Source organism: Columba livia, chromosome 8 (genome assembly GCF_036013475.1).
Source record: "Columba livia isolate bColLiv1 breed racing homer chromosome 8, bColLiv1.pat.W.v2, whole genome shotgun sequence".
Taxonomy (NCBI): domain Eukaryota; kingdom Metazoa; phylum Chordata; class Aves; order Columbiformes; family Columbidae; genus Columba; species Columba livia.
In genome coordinates, this window is record NC_088609.1 from 9,581,652 (window position 1) to 9,605,432 (window position 23,781).

The 23,781-nt window shown below is 47.8% G+C and overlaps 1 protein-coding gene across 1 annotated transcript; it reads left to right on the forward strand.

Annotated features, from left to right (window-relative positions):
* Positions 1–937: 937 nt before the first annotated feature.
* Positions 938–6,415, forward strand: PTGER3 (prostaglandin E receptor 3). The gene is made up of 2 exons (XM_005499072.3): positions 938–2,076; positions 5,898–6,415. The coding sequence occupies exons 1-2, from the start codon at positions 1,252–1,254 to the stop codon at positions 6,183–6,185; spliced, it is 1,113 nt and encodes a 370-aa protein (XP_005499129.3). The 5' UTR covers positions 938–1,251; the 3' UTR covers positions 6,186–6,415.
* The last annotated feature ends 17,366 nt before the right edge of the window (positions 6,416–23,781 follow it).

Below are 23,781 nucleotides of genomic sequence, written 5' to 3' on the forward strand. Positions count from 1 at the left end.
TGAAAACTAGGAAGTGATTCTAAATACAAATAGGTAATTTTAGGTAAATTTGGCAGCAGAGCAAAATGTTTCATTTTTCTTCAGATAGTCAATTAGTAATAAAAAGCATTAAAATGTATGTATTGGTGCATCTTAGAACACAATGGCTTCGTGCCCATGCCAGGGAACAACCAACCAGAGTCAAATGCATTGACTAGGCAATGTTGGGTCTCACTAACTGCCAGACTCAAGTGTAGTTACAATGAGCTAATGCAGTCAGTAGTTACACCCACTAATGTGCAACATTTTCATCCCTTTGGGTGTATTAGGCACTTGCTGCGCCTCATTCTGTTGGGATTTCGGGGGGATGATGTGTTGCAACCTGGGCTTGCATTACTGATGAGCAGACTGATCTTAAATCGTGGCATTTTAAATGCAATAACAGCATCATCAGCCTACCTTTGGGGAGTGATTGAACGTAAATAACATTTCAAGAGTAATGAAAAATACTCATGTTGAAGACACTTGGAACATTTGTCAGTTCAGTGTAGCACTGTGAGACAGATGTTGAAACACAAAGAGCAAGGTGGGCAGGATAACTCCAAACAGTAATGATGCACTTTTCACCAAGGTATTGGGAAAAGCCTCTGAAAAGTAAGTGTTGGGGAGTGGAAGCTGAGTGCTGCGTGGGGTGGGAGCTGAGGTTCTCCGTAACCTCATTTTAACTGGTGACCGTGACAATTTCACGTCGTGTTCCGTTAGAAAGGGCTTTGCGCTCGAGTCCTTGTCAAGCCAGGGGTCAGCTGAGCCCTGTCCCAGAGCTGCACGGACAGGGCCAGTGGCGGGGTGGGCAGCCCCGCGGGGACAGGGGACAAGGGCAGTCCCGGTGCCGCCCGGGGGCAGTAGAGCCCGCGGACTGGCTGGGGCCGGCGGGGACACCCCAGCCCGGAGCCCAAGGGAGCCGCCCCTGCGGCGGGGCACGGCCAGGGGCCCCGGACCGCTCCTGCGCCCCCAGCCACGTCCTGCGACCCCGCAGCGCACCCAAGCCCGAGGGAGGTGACGGACCGTGCCGGCTGTGACGGAGCGTTCCAGGCTGTGTGGTGCCGCCTCTCTCCCCCGTGCGGGAGGAGGCGCCTCCCGCGCCTGCCCCTGCCTCATAACGGCTCCTCCCGCCGCGCACCGGCCGGCAGCGCTTACCGCTCCCGCCACTCCTCGTCCCGCCGCCGCGGCCCGGGCACGGAGCGGCCCCTCGGCGCTCCACAGCCCGGCGGGATGAGCCGAGGCCCGCAGTGCCAGGGCGGCCCCAACGGCAGCGAGCCCAGCGCCATGCCGGAAAACGGGACGGAGCGGGCGGCGTGCTGCGGGGCTGTCACCGTGGCGTTCCCGCTCACCTTCATGGTCATCGGCCTGGTGGGCAACATACTGGCCCTGGTGCTGGTCGTCCGCTGCTACCGAGCCAAGGATAACCAGCAGAAGCGATCCTTCCTGCTGTGTATCTTCTCCCTGGCGCTCACCGACCTGCTGGGGCAGCTGCTCATCAGCCCCATCGTCATCGCCGTCTACCTGGCCAACCGCTCCTGGGACACCATCGACCCCACGCACAACCTCTGCATCTTCTTCGGCTTCAACATGACAGTCTTTGGGCTCTGCCCACTCTTCATCGCCAGCGTCATGGCCGTGGAGAGGACTCTGGCCATCCGCACGCCCCACTGGTACGCCAGCCACATGAACGTGCGGGTGACCGCCCTGGTGATGCTTGGCGTCTGCCTGTTCATCTGCGCCTTTGGGCTCCTGCCTGTCATCGGCCTGGGAGAGTACACGGTGCAGTGGCCTGGGACCTGGTGCTTTGTCAGCACCAGCAACAGCCAGCTCACCAGGAACCTCGTCTTCACCTCCATTTTTGCCCTCCTGGGGATCCTCTCGCTCGTGGTGACCGTGGTGTGCAACCTGGTCACCGTGGAGACCATGGTGTCTCGCTGCCGGAACAAAGCGACCGTGTCGCACTCCAGCAAGCAGTGGGGACGGATCACCGCAGAGACGCTGATCCAGCTCTTGGGGATCTCCTGTATCCTCTTGATTTGCTGGGCACCACTGCTGGTAGGTCACTCACCCCCCACCATGGGTTAACCCTGGACACCCTCCCTGGGGACAGGGTGGTGGCACTGGTGGTTCAGGTTCCGCAGGGACAGTGTGGCCATGCATGGGCTCTGCAGAAAGCAGGGACAGGGACAGAGCCCGGGGGTGCCAGGTGTGGGGAGCTGGTAGGAGGACACGGTGGCTCCCGCCCTGCACACCCCATCACCAGCAGCCCGAGGGTCTGAGGGTGATGGGACAACAGAACAAGAACTGGCTTGGTCCTTGTTTGAAGGGACCTGTGAGGAATTTTATCAAGAGCTTACGGCGATGGAGCCCTGTGCTCTTAGGAAATGGCCACTGACAATTTTTTATTTGCTCCCACCTTAAACTTATTTCAGTGCTTTACAAGAAAAGGTACTGCATGTGCTTATGTCTTCTCATCTTCAGCAAGTCACTCACTGTATCTTATTTACGGCAGCATTCTGGGCTTGTTTCTGTTTTTTTTAAAGGACCCTGGCATTTGTTTCCACTATTTTGTTATTCCTCACATGCCCTTTCTTGAGTAAACCCCTCCTCATGGTTCAGGAGTGGAGGAGGCTGAATCCACATCTCTGTCTGCACACTCGGGTGTCTGGTACCCTGTCTGAAAAGGGCAGCTTATTCTGTTCCCAGAGGATAGTATGATTTTTAGAAAGTTTGAGCTTGCCGGAAAGGGCTGAAGGTGGCTGTGGGTGTTGGAAGTTATGTGAGAGGTACCTAATGGCCAGGGAAGGATTTTTCTTCCTTCTTGTGCACAGAGAACCCAAGCTGTCGTGAATGGGGCTGTGACACGAGGAATGGCCAACACAGCTGATGGGTGTGAAAAAATAAATTAATTTAGTAACATTATCCTTGAAATGCCATAAAATCTCCAGAATAAGCCTTCCCCAAAGTAAGAGGCTGTGAATTAACTTTCTAGAGAACATTAACAACTTGCGACAAAAGTGAAATATGAAACCACACTGAAAATTCAGTGAGAATTTGCAAGCAAAGAATAATGTTCTGTCCCCCCAAGCCCCAGGGACTGTTGGGTATGATAAGTTAAACCAAGGTGGCTGCCCTGTCCCATTTCTGCCGTCCCACTGATGGGCGCAACGAAGCGCCGAGGGGAGACATCAGTGTTTCTTTGTTTTGCTGAAGTTAACTGTTCCTTGCTTGTCTGTCTGTAGTTAAACAGCTGAAAAAATGGGAAGGCATTCGTTAAATGAAGGACGCGTGTTTGTCTCTCAGCCCGTGTTTTTGTAGCTGTTCTGTTGGGATGTGGGTTCTGCCCTGAGATGCTCCCTGGAGCAGGACCACAGCACACCCAGGGGTTTAACCAGCCTTGGAGAATAGAGAGAAAACCCCCGAGATGAGGGACACTGTCTGTCTGCCTTCAGCCCCCTTGTGCTCAGAATAACCCGTGAGGATGCAGGGACCTCTCTGGCTGCTTTGCTTCCCGTGGCGTTTTTGCGGGTTTAGCAATGGGGAGTCAAACTGTTACGGCTGCCCATGCTGTGCTGAATGGGTCTGTGGGAAGGGTTAATGGGATGAGTTAATGGGCAGTGCTAATGGGATGAATTAAGCGCAGAGCAGAGGCTGTGCTAACACTGCTGGCACCTCCAAAAATACTTGTGGGGCTGGTGGAGGAGTGTGGGGTGGTAGGATGTGAGCAGAGTTGCCAGCCAGGAGCCGGACGCATGAGGAGATGCTGGTCTGGACCCTTTGCACGTGTTTCGTGATGGTGTGTGGGGCTGGTCCCTGCTGGGCATCCCGACTGGAATCCAGGGCGAATTTGCTGACAGTGCAGCAGCGACACTCGAGGGCAGATAATTTGTGCTGTGGAGTTCTGCAAAACTCCTCTGGCTAATTGGCATGTTCTCTGGTCTTTATATGCTGGAAATCAAGCAGCTTCTTTGATTTCCTTCAGCCACAGAAGGATTTTTATACATAACACTTTAATGTTTTCTGTACAACTACAAAGTACGAATTAGGAAAAGTACAAGCTGGAAAATTATATTTGGGAAAATTTTTGTCTTTTTAATTTTTTTCCCCCTAAGTACAATGGAAGTTCACTGTGGGCTCTTTGCAGTACAGCAGTGAGCTGCCGGGGGCAGTGGCACCGTGTCAAGTGGGAGGGTTGTCAGCCCAAGAAATAACCCCAGAAAGTCCCTGTGAACTACAGGCCAACCTCAGCCACATACTACAAAGATATTGCACAAAATGCAGCTTGTCTTTGGTTGTAAGTTTGCAAACCAGGATAGTGGAGGTCTGATGGTAGTGGAAAATTACATTCAGTGATAACAGTAACATTTAATTTACCCTAATTTAATAAATACAATTTTTGACTATATTAACATACGCATTTTGAGCCAAAATTTTTATTGGCATAAATTGTATTGTTCCACCTGATGTTGTTCCTCCAGCTTTTGCAGGCCTTCTTTTAATTCATTTAGAAGACCAGTACAGGCCATGATAAACAACATTTAAGGACATCAAACAATTAAAATTTCCAGTAGAGCAATTGCTGGTCCGATAAATATTCCAGTAAAGTAATATTATGTAATGAAACCAAAAATAAGCAGCAGTTGTCTGCTTGGAAACTGTATTTTATTAGCCTGATATTTTTGTAGCTCCATGGGTTCACTTACAAAAGGAACAAGACAAGGTCTGGAAAACAAGGCTCATTGCAGAGTTCCCAAAGGAAGAGCCCAAGGAGCCCCTCTGGTTTGTCCCAGTATTCTTTTCTCCCACGTTGGCTCCAAGGGCTCACTAACAAAAGAACAAGAGAAGGCAGTGTAGAGAGAGCTGTGGTGATGTCAGTGACCGTGACTGTGACAGTGTCCCAACAGGCAGCGGTGGCAGGGGAAGTGGTGGGGCTGTGGTTGAGTGGCTCCTTGATGCGGTCGGGATCCATATCTCTCTGTACTTTTAAAAGCTCTGCCCATGGTTACTTATTTTCAGTTTTATTTAAATTAAAGGTAGTAGATTAAATCCTCAACTACTTCTATTTAAAGAAACACATACAATTCTGCATTGCTGTCCAAGCTGCCCTGCCTTCCGGACTCATCTTGATCTTTCCAAGGTCAACACATGGTGACTAATCTGGCATCCAGAATATCTCTTGGAATGGAAAAATCCTACCCCGTAGCCTCTGCTCCTGGCCGCTCTTGCTCCGTGTCCCCATTTCGGGGAACAGCAGCAGCCCAGATGTGACATTTCTGGGTGACACTGTGCTCTGAGGACAGCGTTCTGTGGGAAAACCTGGGCTGGTGTTGCTGCTGGTGGGTTTGTCCTGGTGCTTTCCAAAGGCTGAAGTAGAGACGTTGGGCAGGGCTGTGAATGGCTGGCGGCGAGTCCCAGGCTCTTCCCTGCGTTTTCTGTTTATTTAACGTGTGGTACCACTGACCTTTGCAAAGTTAGATGTGCAGCAGAGCCATTATGCACAGGTGTCCATCTCCTCCACGTGCACAGGAGACACATCAAAATCATAGAATCACAGAACAGTTTGTGTTGAGGGAACCTTCCCAGCTCCCCCAGTGCCACCCCTGCCATGAGCAGGGACATCTTCACCAGCTCAGGTTGCTCAGAGCCCCGTCCAGCCTGGCCTGGGATGTCTCCAGGGATGGTTCATCCACCACCTCTCTGGCCAACCTGGGACAGGCTCTCACCACTCTCAGGGGTGATGATTTCTTCCTCATGTACGGTCCGAATCACCATTCTTTAGTTTAAAACCATCACCCCTTGTGCTATGTGACTACCCCTAGTGACACACAGACACAGTCTCGTAACAAATATCACTTTTTCATCCCAACTCTCTGTAGATAATGATGTTGAAGATGATCTTCACCAACACATCATTGGAGCACTGCAAGGGCTTCCCCCTGGACACACAAAACCCAGACCTGCAGGAGATCTGCAGTGTCTTTCTGACAGCTGTGCGCTTGGCCTCGCTAAACCAGCTCCTGGACCCCTGGGTTTACCTGCTCTTCAGGAATTTCCTCCTCGAGAAGTTCTGCCAGTTGGCCAGCGCCATCTCCAAGTGCTCCACCAACCAGTGGAAGGAGAGGTCCATCGCCCTGGCCGAGGAGAGCCGGCAGACCGAGGCCTGAGGGAACACCCAGCCCTTTGTGTGGAAACTACTTTAGCCAACAAGCAGTTTTAAATTTTACTGTGAACTGGGCTATTTGTAACATGTTTGTGTCTGCATAAATAGCTGACAATGGTGGCTTTATAGTGCCAAATAACTGTTTGTCCAATGTGCCCACAATTCGTAAATACAGAAGAAGGAATTAAGTTTGTTGCTGCATTCTGTTGTTATTGCCATTCGTAACTGAGCTGCAGAACATAACATTTTGTGTGCCTAAAATAGAGTTTGGAGAGAATTTTCTTGCATTAAGGTAGAAAAATGAGTTTCCTACCAGGGGACACTTGGGACAGATTCAACAGATTAAATTACTGATGAGATCCACTCCTATATATATTTTAATACTAAGATGATCTACTTCAGAGAGTCCTTCTTCCTCCTTTTTTCTGGCGGGACAAGGTGAAAAGGGGGAAAAATACAAGAATGAAGAGAAGACCAAACTAGGAGGCTTTATTTGGATTTCAGTGCCTTAAAGCTGAAAAGGTTGTGTTGTACCAATGACAGTACATCTGTCTCTTTGGAGAACTGAAGGCGGCACGAGTCTCGTAACACATGGGCTTGTCCTGCTAAATACTCATTGTGCATGATGCTAAAATCAGCTCATCTGCCAGGGGGATGGAGCAGTGGGACAAACAGCACGGCTGAGAAATCTAATACTTCTTTTTTTTTAAATAGCAGCCTGTGAAATAGCCGGGCATTCCAAGAATTGCTGTTTGTGAAGCAGACTATAAAACTACTTTGAGCAGATGGAGAGAGCGATAAACAGGTTGTAAGAGACAGTAAATGTGCTCCTTCCTGTAGATTAATGGCAAAGGTTTACAAAGCCAAAACCACTGTTTTCATGCGAGTTGTTTTATTTCTAAATGCATATGTCTAGGAATAAAATGAACATCACACAATTTCTAAATCATGTGGATGCCACTTGAAACTTCTTCATTACTAAAAAGTCCTATAAAGTGGCCAAAATAGTACCCCCAAAAAGACAAATTTGAGCGATACTGCAGCTTTGGGAGTTTGTAAAATAAAACAGACTGGAAGAGGTGGGTGGAAGTGTGTGCATTAGTCAGGTCTACCCCACAAATAACCTTCAGGCTTTATTAGAAAACTGAGTTTGAATCTGTTTGTGTCACATCTGAAGTTTATTTTTCAAAGGGCTACATTTTTTCCTTGATTTCTTAGCCCTTTTGTAGACGATAACCGCCAGTGTCTCCTGTGTCACAGCCTCTTAGGCGAAATTAGATGCAAATACAATATATAATGTATTTGTACACTGTATGCTATGTGCCATGTAGTGTTGAATTCAGGGGCCTTAAAGGCAAATGCGTCTGCTAGGAATTTATTGCACAGAACCTTTATTTTTACTTCTTTTATTTATAAAAGTACTCAAAAGAGAAACTGGCCACTTGTCTTGTTCTGCTGCATTGTCTATTTGCTTATCTTCCTATCAGTCAAACAAAAATAATTAATCCAATGGCAGAAGCCACAGTTTACATAAATCTGATTTTATCTGGGCGGCATTTGAGTGCAGCCTAAAAGCGAATGTCTGTCTTTAATTCAGGAGCCGGCCTAAAACCACAGAGGCGCATTGTGTAGGGGCTGCCCTTCTTGTATCAGTGCTCAGCAGCTTCTTCAACTTAATGAAATTAATTCCCTTTTAGTTAGGAGCTGACCGCATCCTGCGCTCACTTACTCATCAGCACTTTGGGAAACACAGTGAAGTAAAAATTTCACTCGTTCTCTTTGAAAAAGTGCCTTGCAGGATTCATATTTTCATTTTTAAAAAGTTATTTTGGAATATAAGAAACCTGTTCTTCTGCTCAGAGCATTGGTATTGTTCCATTTATGTACATCAGCTTTTTAAAACAAATAAACAAAGCCAGTCACTTGTAAAGTATGTCGGGATGACCTGAACCGTTGGACTGAATCCTTTTTTCTTGCACACAATCAACCAAATTTGTGGTAACAAGAGAAGGGCTCAATCTGAGGTTGCTGTGGGAAGGGATCTTTGTTTGGTTCTGGAGGATCTGAACATAGGTTTGTTCTTAAGGGTCGGGGAGAATTCACTTCAAATAATCGTGTTACGCTGTGCCTTTTCTTAGCAAAATAGGAAACTTTTATATTTGGGAAAAGGCAGTTCTGTCCATCTTTGGCTGTGGTAATATGAAGAAGCTACTTTAAATATATGAAAATGGGAAAGAACATCTAATTTTGGAGCACTGTTTTTGCCAGCTGTGGCTGCCCCTGCAGGAACACACTTTCAAAAACTAATTCAAAGGTTTTAGTGTCTGTCAAAGCTTTTGTTTCTCATGTACTTGTCTGAGTGGTGAATTTTTGTTGCATTTCTTTAAAGATGCCTTTTATGTGATGTATTTAAATTCCACTACAGTCATGTTTCTAGTACTGGTTTTAATATGTTGTACTTCTGTCAAAGACATTGTGGCAACTGTCGTGTGTGGAAAACAATGATTTTGAGATCATCTTTTTTGCCTTAAAACCAGCTTGTTTGTGTCCCAAACCTGTGTGTGTTGTATCAGTCGATATACGGCTCGGCACAATAACCGGTCCCCATTTCCTTACCGCCTCGGATGCAGCGTCACGGCCATTCGCACCCCTGCTCCTGCGGTCCCTCCTAACACCCAAAGCCGTGTTTAGTGACAGCCGTGCCGACAAACGGTGACGTGAGTTTTGCGAAAGCAAACCTGGCTCCCGGCGGGTCTGCGGGGATCAGATTTTATCTGAGCAGTTCCAGCTGCGGCAGCTCCCGCATGCTGGGCTCGCACCTCCCCAGTGCTGTGTGTGGACAGCAGAGGGGACTGGGGCTGTGTTTGGGGGTTTTTTTAACATTTTGTGATTTTAACACAAAGCAGATTTATACAGAAGAGCAGCAACTCCTCTAATGTGCCGGAAGCATCGTTAGGATGAGCAAACCCAAAGCACCACAACAGGATTCATTGTGCTCCTCTGATAAGTCAGTGGCATGTCACCATGAATCTCTCTCAAGTTAAATTAAATGACTCTCAAAAGAAAAACTGCAAACAACTGTGTGCAGTTTCCCATTATTTCAGCTGCCCTGCCTGTTCCCTCACCGCTGATGGATTTACAGGGCTTGTCATGTGGGGGTTCCACTTTTCAGTGTGGCTGGCACTCCGGAAAAATGGACACAGGCTGATGGAAGCCTTGGAATCCCTGCTCTACAGCTAATAACAGCAAAAGTACCTTTATTTAAATTTTCTCAACCCAGCATGTCACTGCAGAACTGGAAGTACATTCATTTAATTGTTATCAGTGTGCAAACATGAGCAGCTGGCAATCGACAGTGAAACACTGAAATCTTCCACCTCTGGGGACCCGAAGGGACCAGGAACAACCTCAAATCCAGTCCCTTTGTGGTGTCACCCACTGATCCACAGTGGGTCCCTCTGCAGTGTCACCCATCACTCTGCAGTGTGGTCCCTTTGTGGTGTCACCCATCACTCTGCAGTGTGGTCCCTTTGCAATGTCACCCATCATCCACACTCGCCAACAGGCTTAACGCCATTGACGGATGATCTGGTGTTGATCGGTATCGCTCGGAGCACGTGGATTTGGAAGCCAACAGGTCGCACAGCTGCAGCTTTACCCAGCATGTTTATTTGCAAAACAAGCACATGAAAGGAGGCCCAACTCATGCACGTGAAGTAATTGTGAAAAATGGCTGTGTTTGCTCCACAATGGGAGGACAAGGGAGCTGAGCAGTGCTGGGTGGTGGAGCGTGACACATGCCCTGAAAGGGCACAGCAAAAGCAGCTGGCAAGGAGGAGCCGTCAGGCACCCGAACTGCTCAGTGTGCTGAAGTACAACTAAAGCACAACCCCAGATACCTGGGATAACCCCCACTAATTGACAGATTTTCTAAATTAAAAGATAAGCTTTAGACAGCAAGAGCAACAAATCCCAGATAATATTTTTTTCATTCACTTGCTGTTTGCAGTTCATATTAAATAATTTAGACTAAAGACCACACAGCCTGCTGGTCCAAGTCTGAACACTTTTAAAGGCAGCAGCAATTGAGCGCAAGACCTCTCCTGTCACCACCACTTTGTTTAACTGGTTTTTTGCTTGGTTACAACTTCTTCTGTCTGGTTTATCAGTTCAGCAGCTCAGCCACCACCACAAGTGGTGGATTTGGGGTCAGGTCGATGGCAGAGCTGCCAGGGATCTCATCTGGGGATGGTCCCCAGTGCCATCCCACGGGGAGCCCACAGTGCTTGGCTTTGAGCTTGAAATGCATTTTAAGCAGAACAGCCTTGCTGTGAGTCTGCTTTCAGGGCAATACCATGCGTGATGGCAGGAACACCTCACCACCCAGGCCCGGCCCCCACGGAGCAGCTAATTTTAAATTTCCTTTTATCAGCTAATTTGATCTCTGTTTAAAAAACCAAACAACCAAACCAAACCAAACCAAAACAAACAAACAAAAACCTCAAAAACACACCCAAACAAAAAATCCAAACACACACACAGAAACTGTGTTTAAAAAAAGCAAAGTACAAGAGAGCATTAAAGGCTGTGAAACGAAAGAGCCAGAACCACAAAAAGCAAATCTGTTTTATCTTGAACAGTGGCAGGAAGAACAACACCCAACAGGTCTGGCTGCCCAGAGGCAGCAGAAAGCTCCCCGAAAGTGTGGTCTGCAAGGGTAAAGTGTTTCTTTTCAAGATGCACAAGTCTGTGCCCAGGGTTGCAGGAACCTGGCGGGATGTAACGTGTGTTTTAGGGGCTCAAATCCCGCTCGGGGCCCTGGGTGAGTTCTCAGCCAGAGGAGAGGTCGGTCCTGAGTGCAGCCCCCCACCAGCTCAGCCCGTCCCAACCTCGGCTCTGCTGGTTTTCCGGGTGTTTCCTCCACCTGTGGGGTCACACGTGAATTTTGTTGGGGCACATCCCGGCTCTCAGGACTCAGACACTCCCTCCTTTCTGTTTAACAGATCACCCAATAAAATTTAAAAAAAATAAATGCAAAGTCTGTAGTTTTCATCATGTGGAAATTAGTATTTTAAGAATACTGTTTTGGCAAATTATAAACCCAGTGACAAAGGCAGAAGATAACAGTTTTCAGATGAAGGAGCAATACTGAGCAATACCAGAGGCATCAACAAAGCAGCCTTTGGGATGAGCTGATCCCTGTTGGGACTGAGAGCACCTGACTGCCTGTGGGTAGGATGCCTTATATTCAATAAAGTATTTTAGGTCACACCAATGCAGTGAAAGACCAGGACTGAATTACATACGAGAGCTGTACACCCCAGGCCACTTTCTGTGAAGGACTGTGATCGTCCCCTGGCCCCCTAGTCCCTACGTCCCAGTGCCCAGGACGTTCCCCAGCTCCCTCCAGCACCGCTGGGCTTTCCTGAGTGGGAATCTGACTGTGACTGATGGAAAATACATGAAATACCAAATGATTTCATATATGTGTCCATGACCATCTGTGCACACACTAACGTGCTATTGCACTTGCTCCTGTTCAGTGCCAGCTGCAAACCAAAGCAGCTTCCCTGGGGCATCTTCTTCCAGTCTCAAGTGTTCAATGAAGAAGTCGCCTGGACTCTGCAGGAGTTTCTGGTGATGGCCAAGCAGGATTTCCATCTCAAGGACGGACCTCTCAGCTCCCACAGATTGTGCAAGGGGGAAAGGATGGAAAATCTGCAAAAGGAAAAAAGAGCCACCCCCAGCTGCCTGCCAGCACCCAGGAATTGTCAAGGACTTTCAAAGAAGCAACAGCCCACACTTGGCTTGTGCAGCAACAGCTTGCAATCCGCGGGCTCCTTGTGGCCAGCAGGCTTGGGGCTGGGGGAGCTTTTCCAAAAAAACTGTTGGCAAGAGCGATGGAACCGGAAAGGTATTTACAGGCTGTGTCCTGCGGATCACCACCGATTTATGGGGACTCAAGTCACTGTGTGGCTCGTGGAATTGACGTTCCTGCCATTCCTCCTGTGGTGTGGCTGGCTGTGTCCCAGCTCTGCTCTGTGCGTAACTGCTCTGCAGCCATTTCACTCGAGAACAACAGGTTATAAATTAAGCGGCAGCTACTTTTATGGTTTCGGAGGTTTTTGTTGGCGGAAGTGTGGGTGAACACCTCCACGCTCCATTTTCCTCGGTGTTTCCATCCCTCCTGGAAAGCACAGGACAAATTTTCCATTTCTGTCAGAATTTAACTGTTTGTGGGGTTTGTGAAAGCCCAGGCAGGGTGAGGAGGAAGAGTTGCAGCTGCCCCAGCTCTGCCCACCCCAGGCCTGTGTCCTGCCTGCTGCAATCCTGCATTTCCCAGCATTTTATGAGATAACACGGAGCACCAGCATCTCATCTCTGGCACATCTGGGCAGCCACAGAGTCCCAGTGCACAGGAGCCGCAGCAGCGGCGAGTTGTTATAGAAATGCCAGCTCTTGCTTATCCATCTCAAACTGTGATTTGTGAAAAACTGAACCTCAGGATCCATCATTGTGGTGGAAGGATGAATCTTCCACTTTACAGCTTTTACAGATAAAAATGATCCCCAGCCCCAGTGCAGACTGTGCTGTACATTAACATTGAAGGGAACAGCACTGGAAAATTGAGAACAGGCAAAGAAAAATACCTGAAATGTACACTTAGAAAATAAAGCAACATCAATAAAATAAATTCCATTTAAATCCAAGCAGCTGGCAGCTCACGGGCAGGCAGCATGCTCTGAAGCTGTACCTGAGCAGCACTTTGAATGCTGATTTACGGTGCCCTCCATAGATCCCAGCAGTTTCTGGCCGGCTTCATCAGGCCCTGGTTTCCCTCTCCGAACATTTCAGATTTTTCAGAAATGAAGTCAAAAGGAGAATTAGTTCTGAGTTCAGCCAGGCTTGTCCCCACAAGCCCTGACGCCAATGCTGACCGGGGATGTGCAGAAATTCAGCCCTCGCTTTGGCCCACTGCAGAACACAAAAGAACCGCTTTGAATATAAAATATGCTAAATATATTCAAATGTATTTTATTAAAGATAATGTATTTATATTCTGGGCAGCTTTGTTTTGATAATAAATTGTAGCAAAGGATAGAACCCCCAGCTCTTATGACTTTTTGTAAACATACTGATTTAACAAGTCTTGTCCACCCTTCAACATAGGGGCTGTTTGCATAGAGGGGAGCCACAGTTCTTACATGCATCCATTAGGAAAGATAAATTCTGCATTTGTAAAGGCTCTTGGGCTTGTAGATGAAAAGAAGTATACACCCCATTTTATTAATAGAGTGACTTTGAAGTGTGAAGACATAATTCCCAACTGTTTGCGGTTTATATGACCAGTTGGAGCTGGTTGGGTTTTTGCCTGATGTATCTGCAATTCACTGGCTCAGGACATGAACAGGCTTTAAAGCAGAGACAAAAACACGCCAGGAAGCCCTTTGCCCACATTTGGGCAAGGTTTGGTCCCATCCTGCCTGGTTGTAGCCACCGTGAGCACCCCAGGATATCAGAGGCATTAATTGATGCTTCAGACCCACCTGGACCACATCTCCCCCCATGCCTTCCCCACACAGACAGACAACAAGCCAGGATCTTTCCTTTAGGGGAGAGCTGTCTCCTCTAATTCAGGTGGAAGGGAGCTTAAATCTTTAAATGCTGGTACTTTAAATATTTAAAACTAAAGGAATCTTTGAAATATTATCATTTTTTATGGTACACAGGTGTCACAAGGGCAAGGCAATACCAACTCTTTGTAGGGCAAATTTTCAACAATTGGCCACTGAAATAATCTCCCCAGGGAAGTGGTGGATTCCCCAGCATTGGACAGTTTTCAGATTCAGCTGGACTGAGCACTGGGCCAGCTTGTCTAGACCGGGCTCGTGCCAAGAAAGGTTGGACCAGATGATCCTTGCGGTCCCTTCCAACCCGGTATTCTGTGATTCTATGATCTCATTTAGCAGAATAAAAAGCACCAAGGTTCAGTGGCTCAAGACTAAAACCAGAGAGTTTCACAATGCAGATTCGGTGCTGTGCACTTAAAACAGTGACTGTGGCCTCAGAATAAAACCCCAAGAGATGACAGAGTCTGTCCACATCCTGGAGCTGTCAAAGTGTGACTCTTGCAATGACTATGTCACGACAGGTAAAGCCTCTGCATACACATTCACCAGGTCCCCGCACTAAACCGCCTCACTGCCCCTCCTGGTCCTCATTTTTCTGTTAAATCTGTGCTATCACTTTGCATCTAATGAAGAGGGGAAGAGTAACTTACTCACAGGCATCAGTTGTGTTGAAACAGCCTGGAAATAAACGATTTAGCATCAGGATAATCAGGTTTTTCCCCCTCCTGTCCCTTTCATGCTGTTCTCTGGATTTTTTGAAGGCCCTTGAAGGGCAGATGAGCCGAGGCTCCAGAATCTGCTCACCCTGCTGAGCCCAGCTGGAGCATCTCCCCACCAGCCGTCCCCACAGTCAGCATCTCCTGAGCCAGGACATCAGCAGAAAACCTCGTTGCTGCCACCTTTTAATGGTTTGTCGAAACCATAATAATGATTAAATGGTCCCTGCCTGATTGAAGGACGTCCTTTTGACGGGGCTGGCTCCGGGAGCAGTCCATGCCCAGAGCCGCGATAATGCAGCCTGGCAGATTAAACCTCCATCTACATTTACGTTGTGAAGGGGAAGAACTTATTGTCCCTTTTGTCCTCTGCCAAGGCTGCTGTGTCCTCCCCGGAGGTGACAGCGCAGGACATGTACTCATTGACGTTATATTTGCAGTGGAGCTGCTGGTGGTGCCCAGCCGGGGGAGGGATGGGGAGTAAAGATTTCCCCCAGAACCACACAAATCCCAGCTTTGCAGGGCTCCCACTGGACACAGGCTCTTTCCTGAACCTCCTGAGGTGGGGACCAGCCCATGATTTATCAAACCAAAAGTGGGTTCAGCCTCTACAAAGCCCAGCAGCAATGAATAGCATCACCACAGAGCATCTTCTTCCCTAGTGGGGGTATGGAGGCATCTTCATGACAGCAGCCTGCAAAGACAACTGAGGGTACAGACCCACTTAATGCCACATTTAAAATCAGGTTGGAGAATTTTTTCTTTATATATAATTAAAAAAACCCAACCAAACAAACATAAAGATCAACCCAAACCTGAATTATTTCAGATCATCTTACCACATACGTATCCTTTACAGTCTTACAGTCTCACAGCTCAGCCACAGACCAAAATCCTGGAGAAGTACATCTTGGTTGGTGGAAATGCTTTGCAACCAGACAGGGAGGTCTGCAGGAGACATAAACCACCTCAACTGCATCAGAAGTCGATAATCCTCTGCCAGCCCGCAGTATAACAGGATTTCACGTGGTGGCAACTTTCATTTCTAGTTTTAAAATGGCTATTCCCAAGCCTCATAAACTGATCAGAAATTGAATAAAGGTAACATTGTGGTCACCTTTAGGAACTTTAATAAACTGAGTTTATTGATTTTTTATTTTTTTTTTTAAGTGCATGCCCTATTCTCCAGTATCTCTTGCTGCTGCTGTATAATTAAAACATGTTTTTGGTACATGATGCATATCAACATATTCTAACGAAAGAGTTTCTGACGGAGCATTTCCCATCATCTCCCCAGTATGACTCAAAAGGCCGAGGACGGCGATATGTCACATTTTGCTGCCCACAATGGAGTGTAAATCCACAGGAGTGAAGACAAAGCCGTAAGATGACTCTTGACCAAGGTAAACTGAGGCAGGTGCTCCTGCAGAAGCGTCCATCCATCTGTCCCGCTCTGCTCTGCACCACTGATTGACGGCTGCACCCAAACCCACCAGCACTGGGACTCTCCTCCCGGACTGGTGCCTTCACAACTGCTGTTGTGGTTGTCCCCAGCCAACACAAATAAAACTCCCATTTGCTGATTCCACGGTTATCTTTCAAATAGTATCTAATAACATGCTCACCCAGAAATTATTTTGGTAAATCCACCAGAATTAAGTCAAAGCAAAGAAAAAGATACGATCAGGGCTGCAAAGGCAGCATGCAACTGAAATGTTCATCTCTGAATTACCACAAGTAGCTTACAGAAGACATCATCAAATTTGCAGATCACACGGATGCATACCTTCGAGGGAGGAAAAACACCCTCAGGTTTTTCAGAACCTTGATCTGATCTGATCTGATCTGATAACCTGCAGCCAGCAGAGCCTCAGCACAGTTGACTCGGGCAAGGAGATGCCCCAGCGTGAGGAGGAGCTGCTGCTGGGTGCAAGCAGAGGGACTCTTTGTGTTTTGACAACATGAATGCAAATGTGCGATGTATACAAATACTGCTAGTCAGTCCAAGCTGTCCACATGCCTTCATCCATGCTCAGAATATGGTTTGACTTTTTTTTTTTTAATATAAATCAATTCCACTGTGGGTTTGAAAACCAGTACTTTGACGCATTATTTGCTAATGAAGTAGTAACTCCTCTTGTTCATCACAGTCATGGTTTAACCCCAGCTGCCAGCTCATTCCCACACAGCCACTCATTCACTACCCCTTGCAGGGGATGGAGGAGAGAATTGGAAGGGTAAAAGTAAGAAAACTCATGGGTTGAGGTAAAAATAGTTTAATAAGTAAAGCAAAAGCCACGCACACAAGAAAAGCAAAGCAAGGGATTCATTCCCCACTTCCAAGGGGTGGGTGTTCAGCCATCTCCAGGACAGCCAGGCTCCATCACACATAACGGTGACTTGGGAAGACAAACACCATCACTCCAAATGTCCCCCGCTTCCTCGTTCTTCCCCCAAAGTATGTACTAAACATAATGTCATACGGCATAGAATATCCCCCAGCCTACCTGAGTTGGCTGTCCCATTGTGTCCCCTGCAGCTCCTCCTGGAAAGTCCTTGACTTGGTATAAACATGGCTTGGCAACAACCGAAACATCAGCACACTGTCAACATTCTTATCTCACCAAATCCGAAACAGAGCACTGTACCAGCTACTGGCAAGAAAATTAACTCTGTTCCTGCCAAAACCAGAACAAGCACTAAAGATCTCTTCATTATTATTTTGGCAATTGTCTCTTACTAGAAAGTCATGTTTGAGTGACCGCTGGGGTGCAGCTCATCATTTTAAATCACTTGGTGTTCCTGTCCTAAAGCTTGCTTTTCCATGGTATATGTTCCAGTCCTCATGCTGACAGGGATGAGCTGAATGTCCCTCCTGATGGGCAGTTCTGGCATGGACACCCCTGGGGGGAGACACTACACAGACACTGCACCTGCTGCAAATGCCAGCCCAGGGTCTGCGGTTGGTATTCTATGACTTAGAAACAAAGACTTTGGCTTCCAAGCCTGGGTTTAATTGCTCCAAGAACCATTCTGAGTGTTAGTGGCCTCAGTGTCTGTGCTGTGCGCGGGAGGAGACAGTGGCTCCAGCTTCCAGGAGAGCAGCAGCGCTGACCGGAGTCTGATCTTGGAACATGGAGACAGATCTTAATGGGGCTGGTTACAAGCTGCCAAGTGTCCAGGAGCACTTATCCCAGGATAAACAAACAATATTCAAATACCAGGGACCATATGCCCAGGCTGCCCCCCCTCCCTCCCTGCTGCTCCCTGGGCTCTGTCCCTTCTCCATCTCGAGTGCACCCTGAGCCATGTCCCCAAGTGTCCCCAGTGCCAGACCTGGCTGCCGGTGCCCCAGTCCCGGTCCTTTAGCCTGGCCTGAGCACAAGGAGCAGCTGCAGCCCGTTAACAGAAACAAGTTCCCACCAGCCATCAAAAATAGTGAACAGCCCCAGCAAGCAGGCTGGGAACGGGTCTCCCTGACCCTGCCTCGCTCCCCAGCTCCGGGCTGGGACAAGATTCAGGAAAGCCACACGCAGCAGTGCATCACATGGGCTCAACCGGTGCATCGCACAAGTGTGATCAGTGCATTGCTGGAGCTGGGCTGGTGCATCGCACAAGTAGGCAAAGGCCATCAGTATCCTCAGCTCCATACACAGCTGTCACCAAAATCCCCTATTAAAGACAGTCTTAAGGTCAAAAAGACACTCTAGAGCCTGCACTTGCCCGTGGTCTGCACTTTACATACTCAACCATGGCACCCGTGGTCTGCACTTTACATACTCAACCATGGCAATCGGGGGTGACCAGGCTGTGATGGGCAGCAGAACGAGCCCTGGGTACCCCATCCATCCTCTCCATCCCCATCAATCCCCTTCATCCCCATCAATCTCTATCCATCCACATCCACCCCCTCCATCTCCATACATCCCATCCAACCCATCCATCCCCTCCAAGCTCACAGCACACCCACCCACCCACCACGTCCCCAGCAGAGCTGCTCTGCACCTGGAGACTTTTCGAGCAGCTTCAGAAACAGAGCAAGCACCAGTTTGAGCCTGGCAGGGTTTGGTTTTAACCACCTGCTCCCACCCACAGCACCGTTTTGACACTGAATTTATCAGACTGCTGGGACCAGTTTATACACATTCATCTGGGGAAAAACAAAACCACAAAGGCACTGGGTGCCAAGTGTCAAATGAGCTATTTGTCTCCTTCCCAATGCCTCACTTTAAAAGCACGATTACAAAATCACCACAGCAGGTTTTGGCCCTGTTCCCTTTTCCCCCTCTATGTATTGACACAGCAGAATTGTCTAAGGTACTGGAAATGCATTATTATAGCTGCTATGTCAATAAATTAGTTTGATTACAGTAACAATGTCAGAGTTAATAATTCAACTGATATTTTACTGGACTACACAGTCATTGCCCATTATTGACCGGTTTTATTTGGTTGCTGGGTCTCAGGTACGTCTTCATTTTACACTAAGCATCTCAAGACAAATTACAGGGTCACGCTGCACTCTCCCTGCTTTTAGTGCTCTGGCGCCTTTGCCTTTGCTAAATCAGAAAGTTTACACTTTTGGAATAAAATAATGTTGCTACTAAATGCAGACCTATTTTTAAAGCAGACGCATATATTTTCAAGTGAAGGCTGCTGTGAAACGATGGGGTGAGCAGCGTCTCACCTTCCTGGTCAGTAGTAAATGACTTCATAAAGCCTTTAGTGGTTCAGCTGTGACATTCAAGAGCAACAAACCACACGCTTTAGTTGACCTGGCATTTTGAAACGCTCCAGAGAGCAAGGCAAATGCAAGGTGAGCTGCTTCGTTTATTTCAGAATGTGTCTGTTAACCCTTACGGCATCACTTAATTCCCACATCACATCCCCGGGCACTCCACATAGAAATAAATCCACATATCCCTGTTTCGGGCTCTGCTGTGGCACCAGCAGGCGAGGGCATGAGATCAGATCTGGGTGACAAGGTCAAAAGTGGGTGACAAGATTGTATCTGTGTGACAACGTCAGACCTGGGTGATGAGGTCAGGTCTGTGTGCACAGGCTGGAAGAAGTTGCACGTGGGCGCAGAAACCTGCGCAGCAATGGGGGAAATGCCAGTTAATAATTGACAGAATACGTAATAGTGCCATTGCCCTGCAGGGGGTGGGAGGTCTCATTTCGGGAGGGCTCTGTGTCCTCACCTCCCTACTGGGCACTGAGCTGGCTCTGCTCCGTGCACCCTTGGGGTGCAGCATCTGCCCAGGCTCACCCCTCGACGGGGATCTCCTTTGTCATGGGAGCATATCAAATGGAGCTTTCCTTGATGGAAAGGGTACCGACCCACCTGGGCCTCAGTTATCCCTGCTTTATGCCATCTTGCCCTCTAATTCTGAAATTAAATCATTGACATGATGCATGCTAACCGAACCTGAGCTCCCAAAATTAAAAGCTGTTTGTGCAAGTGGCTGCACTGCAGATGCTCCGTCTGACACACTTTAGCGGAGGGCTGGGGGGATAAATAAGGAAAGTAGGATAAATAAATAAGGATAGGCAGCACCAGTCCCACCCCCTAGCCCCCAGGCTGGGGCTGCCCTGGGTGCTCTGCAGATATACAGATGTGAATCCATACAGCCATTAGGATTTCACAGAATCACGGACTCACAGAATGTAGGATTTCCTAAGAAAACTCTCTGGTTCATAAAACCAAAAAGCAAACAGACCGTTTCCTCATGTACCTCCCGGAGCAGAAGACCAGCTGCATCACTTGTTTGCTGCAGTCCTGAGCCCACAGAAACCGCGGGTTTTATTGCAGCTCCGCAGTTTGCAAAGCACCGCCAGGGACACAGTGACACACGGCAAACCCCGGGGTCTGCAGGTGAGCAGCTGCTGCTGCTCCTGCTGGGGTCTGCTGGGACCTCCCAGAAACAGCGCCTGGGATCAAAGAAATAAGGAGGATTTTTTTTTGTAATTTAGTGGATGTAAATGTGTTTGAATGAGCCTGGAGAAGTGCAGGACAGATGAAACCGTGACGATCTGTGAGCTGTCAGCGTAAGGTGGGCACAGTTCTGATGAAGCACACACTTCTGTACTATTTACAAAAAAACAGTGAGCCAAATCCCCCCCATTTCTATACAGAACATTACCAAATCATTTTAATTAGCATATTAAACAAAATAAAGGTGTTATCTTCACCTTGCCATCTGACTTCAACTGCATTTACAATGTCTTTTCCTCATCCCTCAATTCTCAGCCCAGTGTCCCTTGGAGAGGTGGATGAAGGCAAGACCAAGGTGAGCAGAATGAGCATCAAATTTGTAAGCAGACCTCAGATTTAAGTAATTGTAAAGTTTCAAGCATGCTAAATTAAAAAGCACTCTTGTTGAAGAAGGGAACAACACTCAGTCACCTATTATAGCGCTGTCGGGCAGCCCAGCAGCATTTTGCACCCCCGGAGGTGTGAGTGCAGGAGCCCCGCGCATCCCGGCGCCTGGTGGGACAGCAGCTGCTCCATCACATGCGGCTCCGCCACAGCCCGGCAGCTTGGCTCCAAAAACCGCGGCAGGAGCTGCACCGCCTTGGGAAAACCGACTGCTCTTTACTGGCAAAACAAACATTCAGAAATACAGCAGCATCCTGTTGTCTTTTCCTTTCCTTAAATAACTGGGGCAAGCAATAGCCCAGAAAATAAAGGCTGTTAACCCAAATAAAAGGGGTTTTGTGCAAGTGTGACCTTGAGATTTCGTGTGGCCAGCAGCAGCCGAGGGGCGAAACCCGCCCAGGCTCTCTGTTAGACATTTCTCACCCCAGTTCCTGGTACCGCATCTCTGGAGACCAGCCCTGGCTTCGCACCAGGCTCGCCCTTTCCCGGACGGGGAGCTCGCCAGGGCCGTGGCCGCCATTGGGAAAGTGCGGTGAGAGGGCAAGAGCCGGCGCGCCAAGGGCTGGCGTGCCAACAGCTGGCGTGCCATGGCACACAGTGAGGAGTCACCACAGTCACCAGCCATGGGAGGACCCCCACTTGCCCTTGTTGCTGTCACTGTCACCCAGCAGCCAGCAAACCCCCTCAGGAGTTTTATTCACAAACCACTTTGTTTTCACCATATAAAAATACCCAAGTGCGGACCTGATTTTAACCAGTGCCAAGCATTGCCTTCCCAGCAGTTTTCTCTCATTTTCTTACCCGGCAGCCACAAGCATCCAGCAAAATCAGATCAGGCACCACCAGATCCCACCTGCAGCCATCCAGGATGTGCTTCAAGTGCCCCAGGTTTTTGCTTTGACAGCAAACTCTTTGTGCTCGTATTCACTGCCAAAAGCTTTCAAGGCTTATTCATATTTTGCTGGCAGTTGAGCTGATACAGGTGACACATGGAAGAAGATTCCGGCATGTCAGCAAGGCTGGACACAGCACAGCTGGAATAATAACAGCTGTGGATCTTCCATTGACGTTTGCTGGAGGCTGGCAAAGCTTGGTTTTAATTTTAGTTGTTGGTCAGCAATCCCTTTTCTTTAGGACACAATGTGACTTTGGCAAAGCTCCTCAAAGGCATCTTTGCTGCAATACTGAACATGTTTCACAACACAGCCTGGCAGCTCTGCAAAACCCTGGTTGTGTCATTAAAAGGGTGATCATTAGTTATTAATACCACCCTGCACAGGACCTGCTGGAGGTAAGCACAGTGATTTGCTCCAGGTACCTCCTGCACGTGAGCTGGAGAGCAGGAGGGGGCCTGAGAGCAACAGTTCATTCCTTTTTTGGGAAGCTTTGAACAACAGATTTTTTAATCTCCAAAATATCTCTGCTGCTCACCAGTCAGTAAAAAATCCTCCCCTTCAAAGGCAGAGGAGGACCCAGCCCGTGGAGGCTGAGTCAGCAGAGAATTTATTTGAACATTGCTTGCTATTTACGTTGTTTTTTTGAATTAAGTGTTCTAATATTAGTTAATGCCAAAGTACATTTCATTTTCTCCAGTTCATCAATGTGCAAGTAATGAGGATTCCCAAGGCAGAGCAGGCCAGTCAATGCCTGGTCGTAAAACATCATTCTCTGATGCACCACCTGGTCACACTGAAAATATGTGTGAATGTTTTTTTCCCCAATCTCATCTTGCTTTTTTCCTTTCCCTTTGTCATGCATTGTGAATGTTGCTCTGACTTTTTTCCCTCGAGTGTCTATTAAGAACTGTCTGAGTTCATTACCTGCTTTGTTGCCCTGGGTACTGGGAAAAGAAAGCTGCCGGGACACCCGTAATGTCACCTGGTCCTGGAGTGGGACATTTCTCCCTTCCACAATGTGCCACGGACTCAAATTCACCTAGAAAACAAAACAACTGGAGGGTCTGAATTTCAGGGAAATGGGAGTACCTGGAAAGAGCATTCTCTGGCTGTGGCTCAGAGGCACTAAATCAAGAGGAGCTGGCTGCTCATGTCAGGATGTCTCGAGAGGCTGCAGCGTTCAGCTGGGGATGGATTTCATCAGAGGAAGGACGAACATCCTAAAAAAGGAGGGGAAAAAAAATTAAAAAATCAAAAAATCTACTTCTTTCACAGCTGTGTCCAATTCCCAAACCTACCTCAACTATTAACTTTTGTTTTACATCCACCCAACCCATTGGAGAAGGAGAAATGCTGAGCCTCAGTGAGACATTTTCCAGGGACCTGGAGGGGACAAACCAGCAATTTCATGGCACATTACAGACAAGGCTTCTGCTGTGGCTGCTCCAGCAATTAGCTTCCCCATCTGCCTGCACATAACTGAGATGCAGTGCTACCATCTCTGTCATTTATTTTAACACATATGTATAATTTACTTTGGTTTCCATGTCCCTCATTAGAGCATCGCACAGATTTTTTGCAGTATTATTCCATGGTTAATATTTTATCTCTGTCTATTGTTTTTCTGATCTTTCTTCACCTGTTTTCCAAGTAACTTAATGCATTTTAGGGGGAAATTCAGGCATCGCTAAGCTCCCTGCTGCTGCCTGCAATAACTGCTCTGCACGACAAGGTGCTTTCGCTTTGAAGGGAAGAAGTGGGTGGGGCTTGGAGGTTTTTTGGACGAATACAGGTTATTTTGAGCACAGGAAGTTTTCAAGATACTCTCTGTTCAAGGGTACTATTAGTGCTTTTTGCAAGAAAAAACATTAAAAGAATAAGTGTTCATTTTTGTTAATGCCGAGTTGCGTATCCTTCTGCTACAGCCTATTTCCCTGATACATGAGTAAATGTACACATATATGGCTACAAGTAAAGT

Excerpts from the sequence above, each read along its gene's own strand:
- PTGER3 (XM_005499072.3), top strand. The coding sequence starts at position 1,252 with ATGAGCCGAGGCCCGCAGTGCCAGGGCGGCCCCAACGGCAGCGAGCCC. Across the intron at positions 2,077-5,897 it reads TTTGCTGGGCACCACTGCTG|ATAATGATGTTGAAGATGAT; the intron begins GTAGGTCACTCA and ends AACTCTCTGTAG.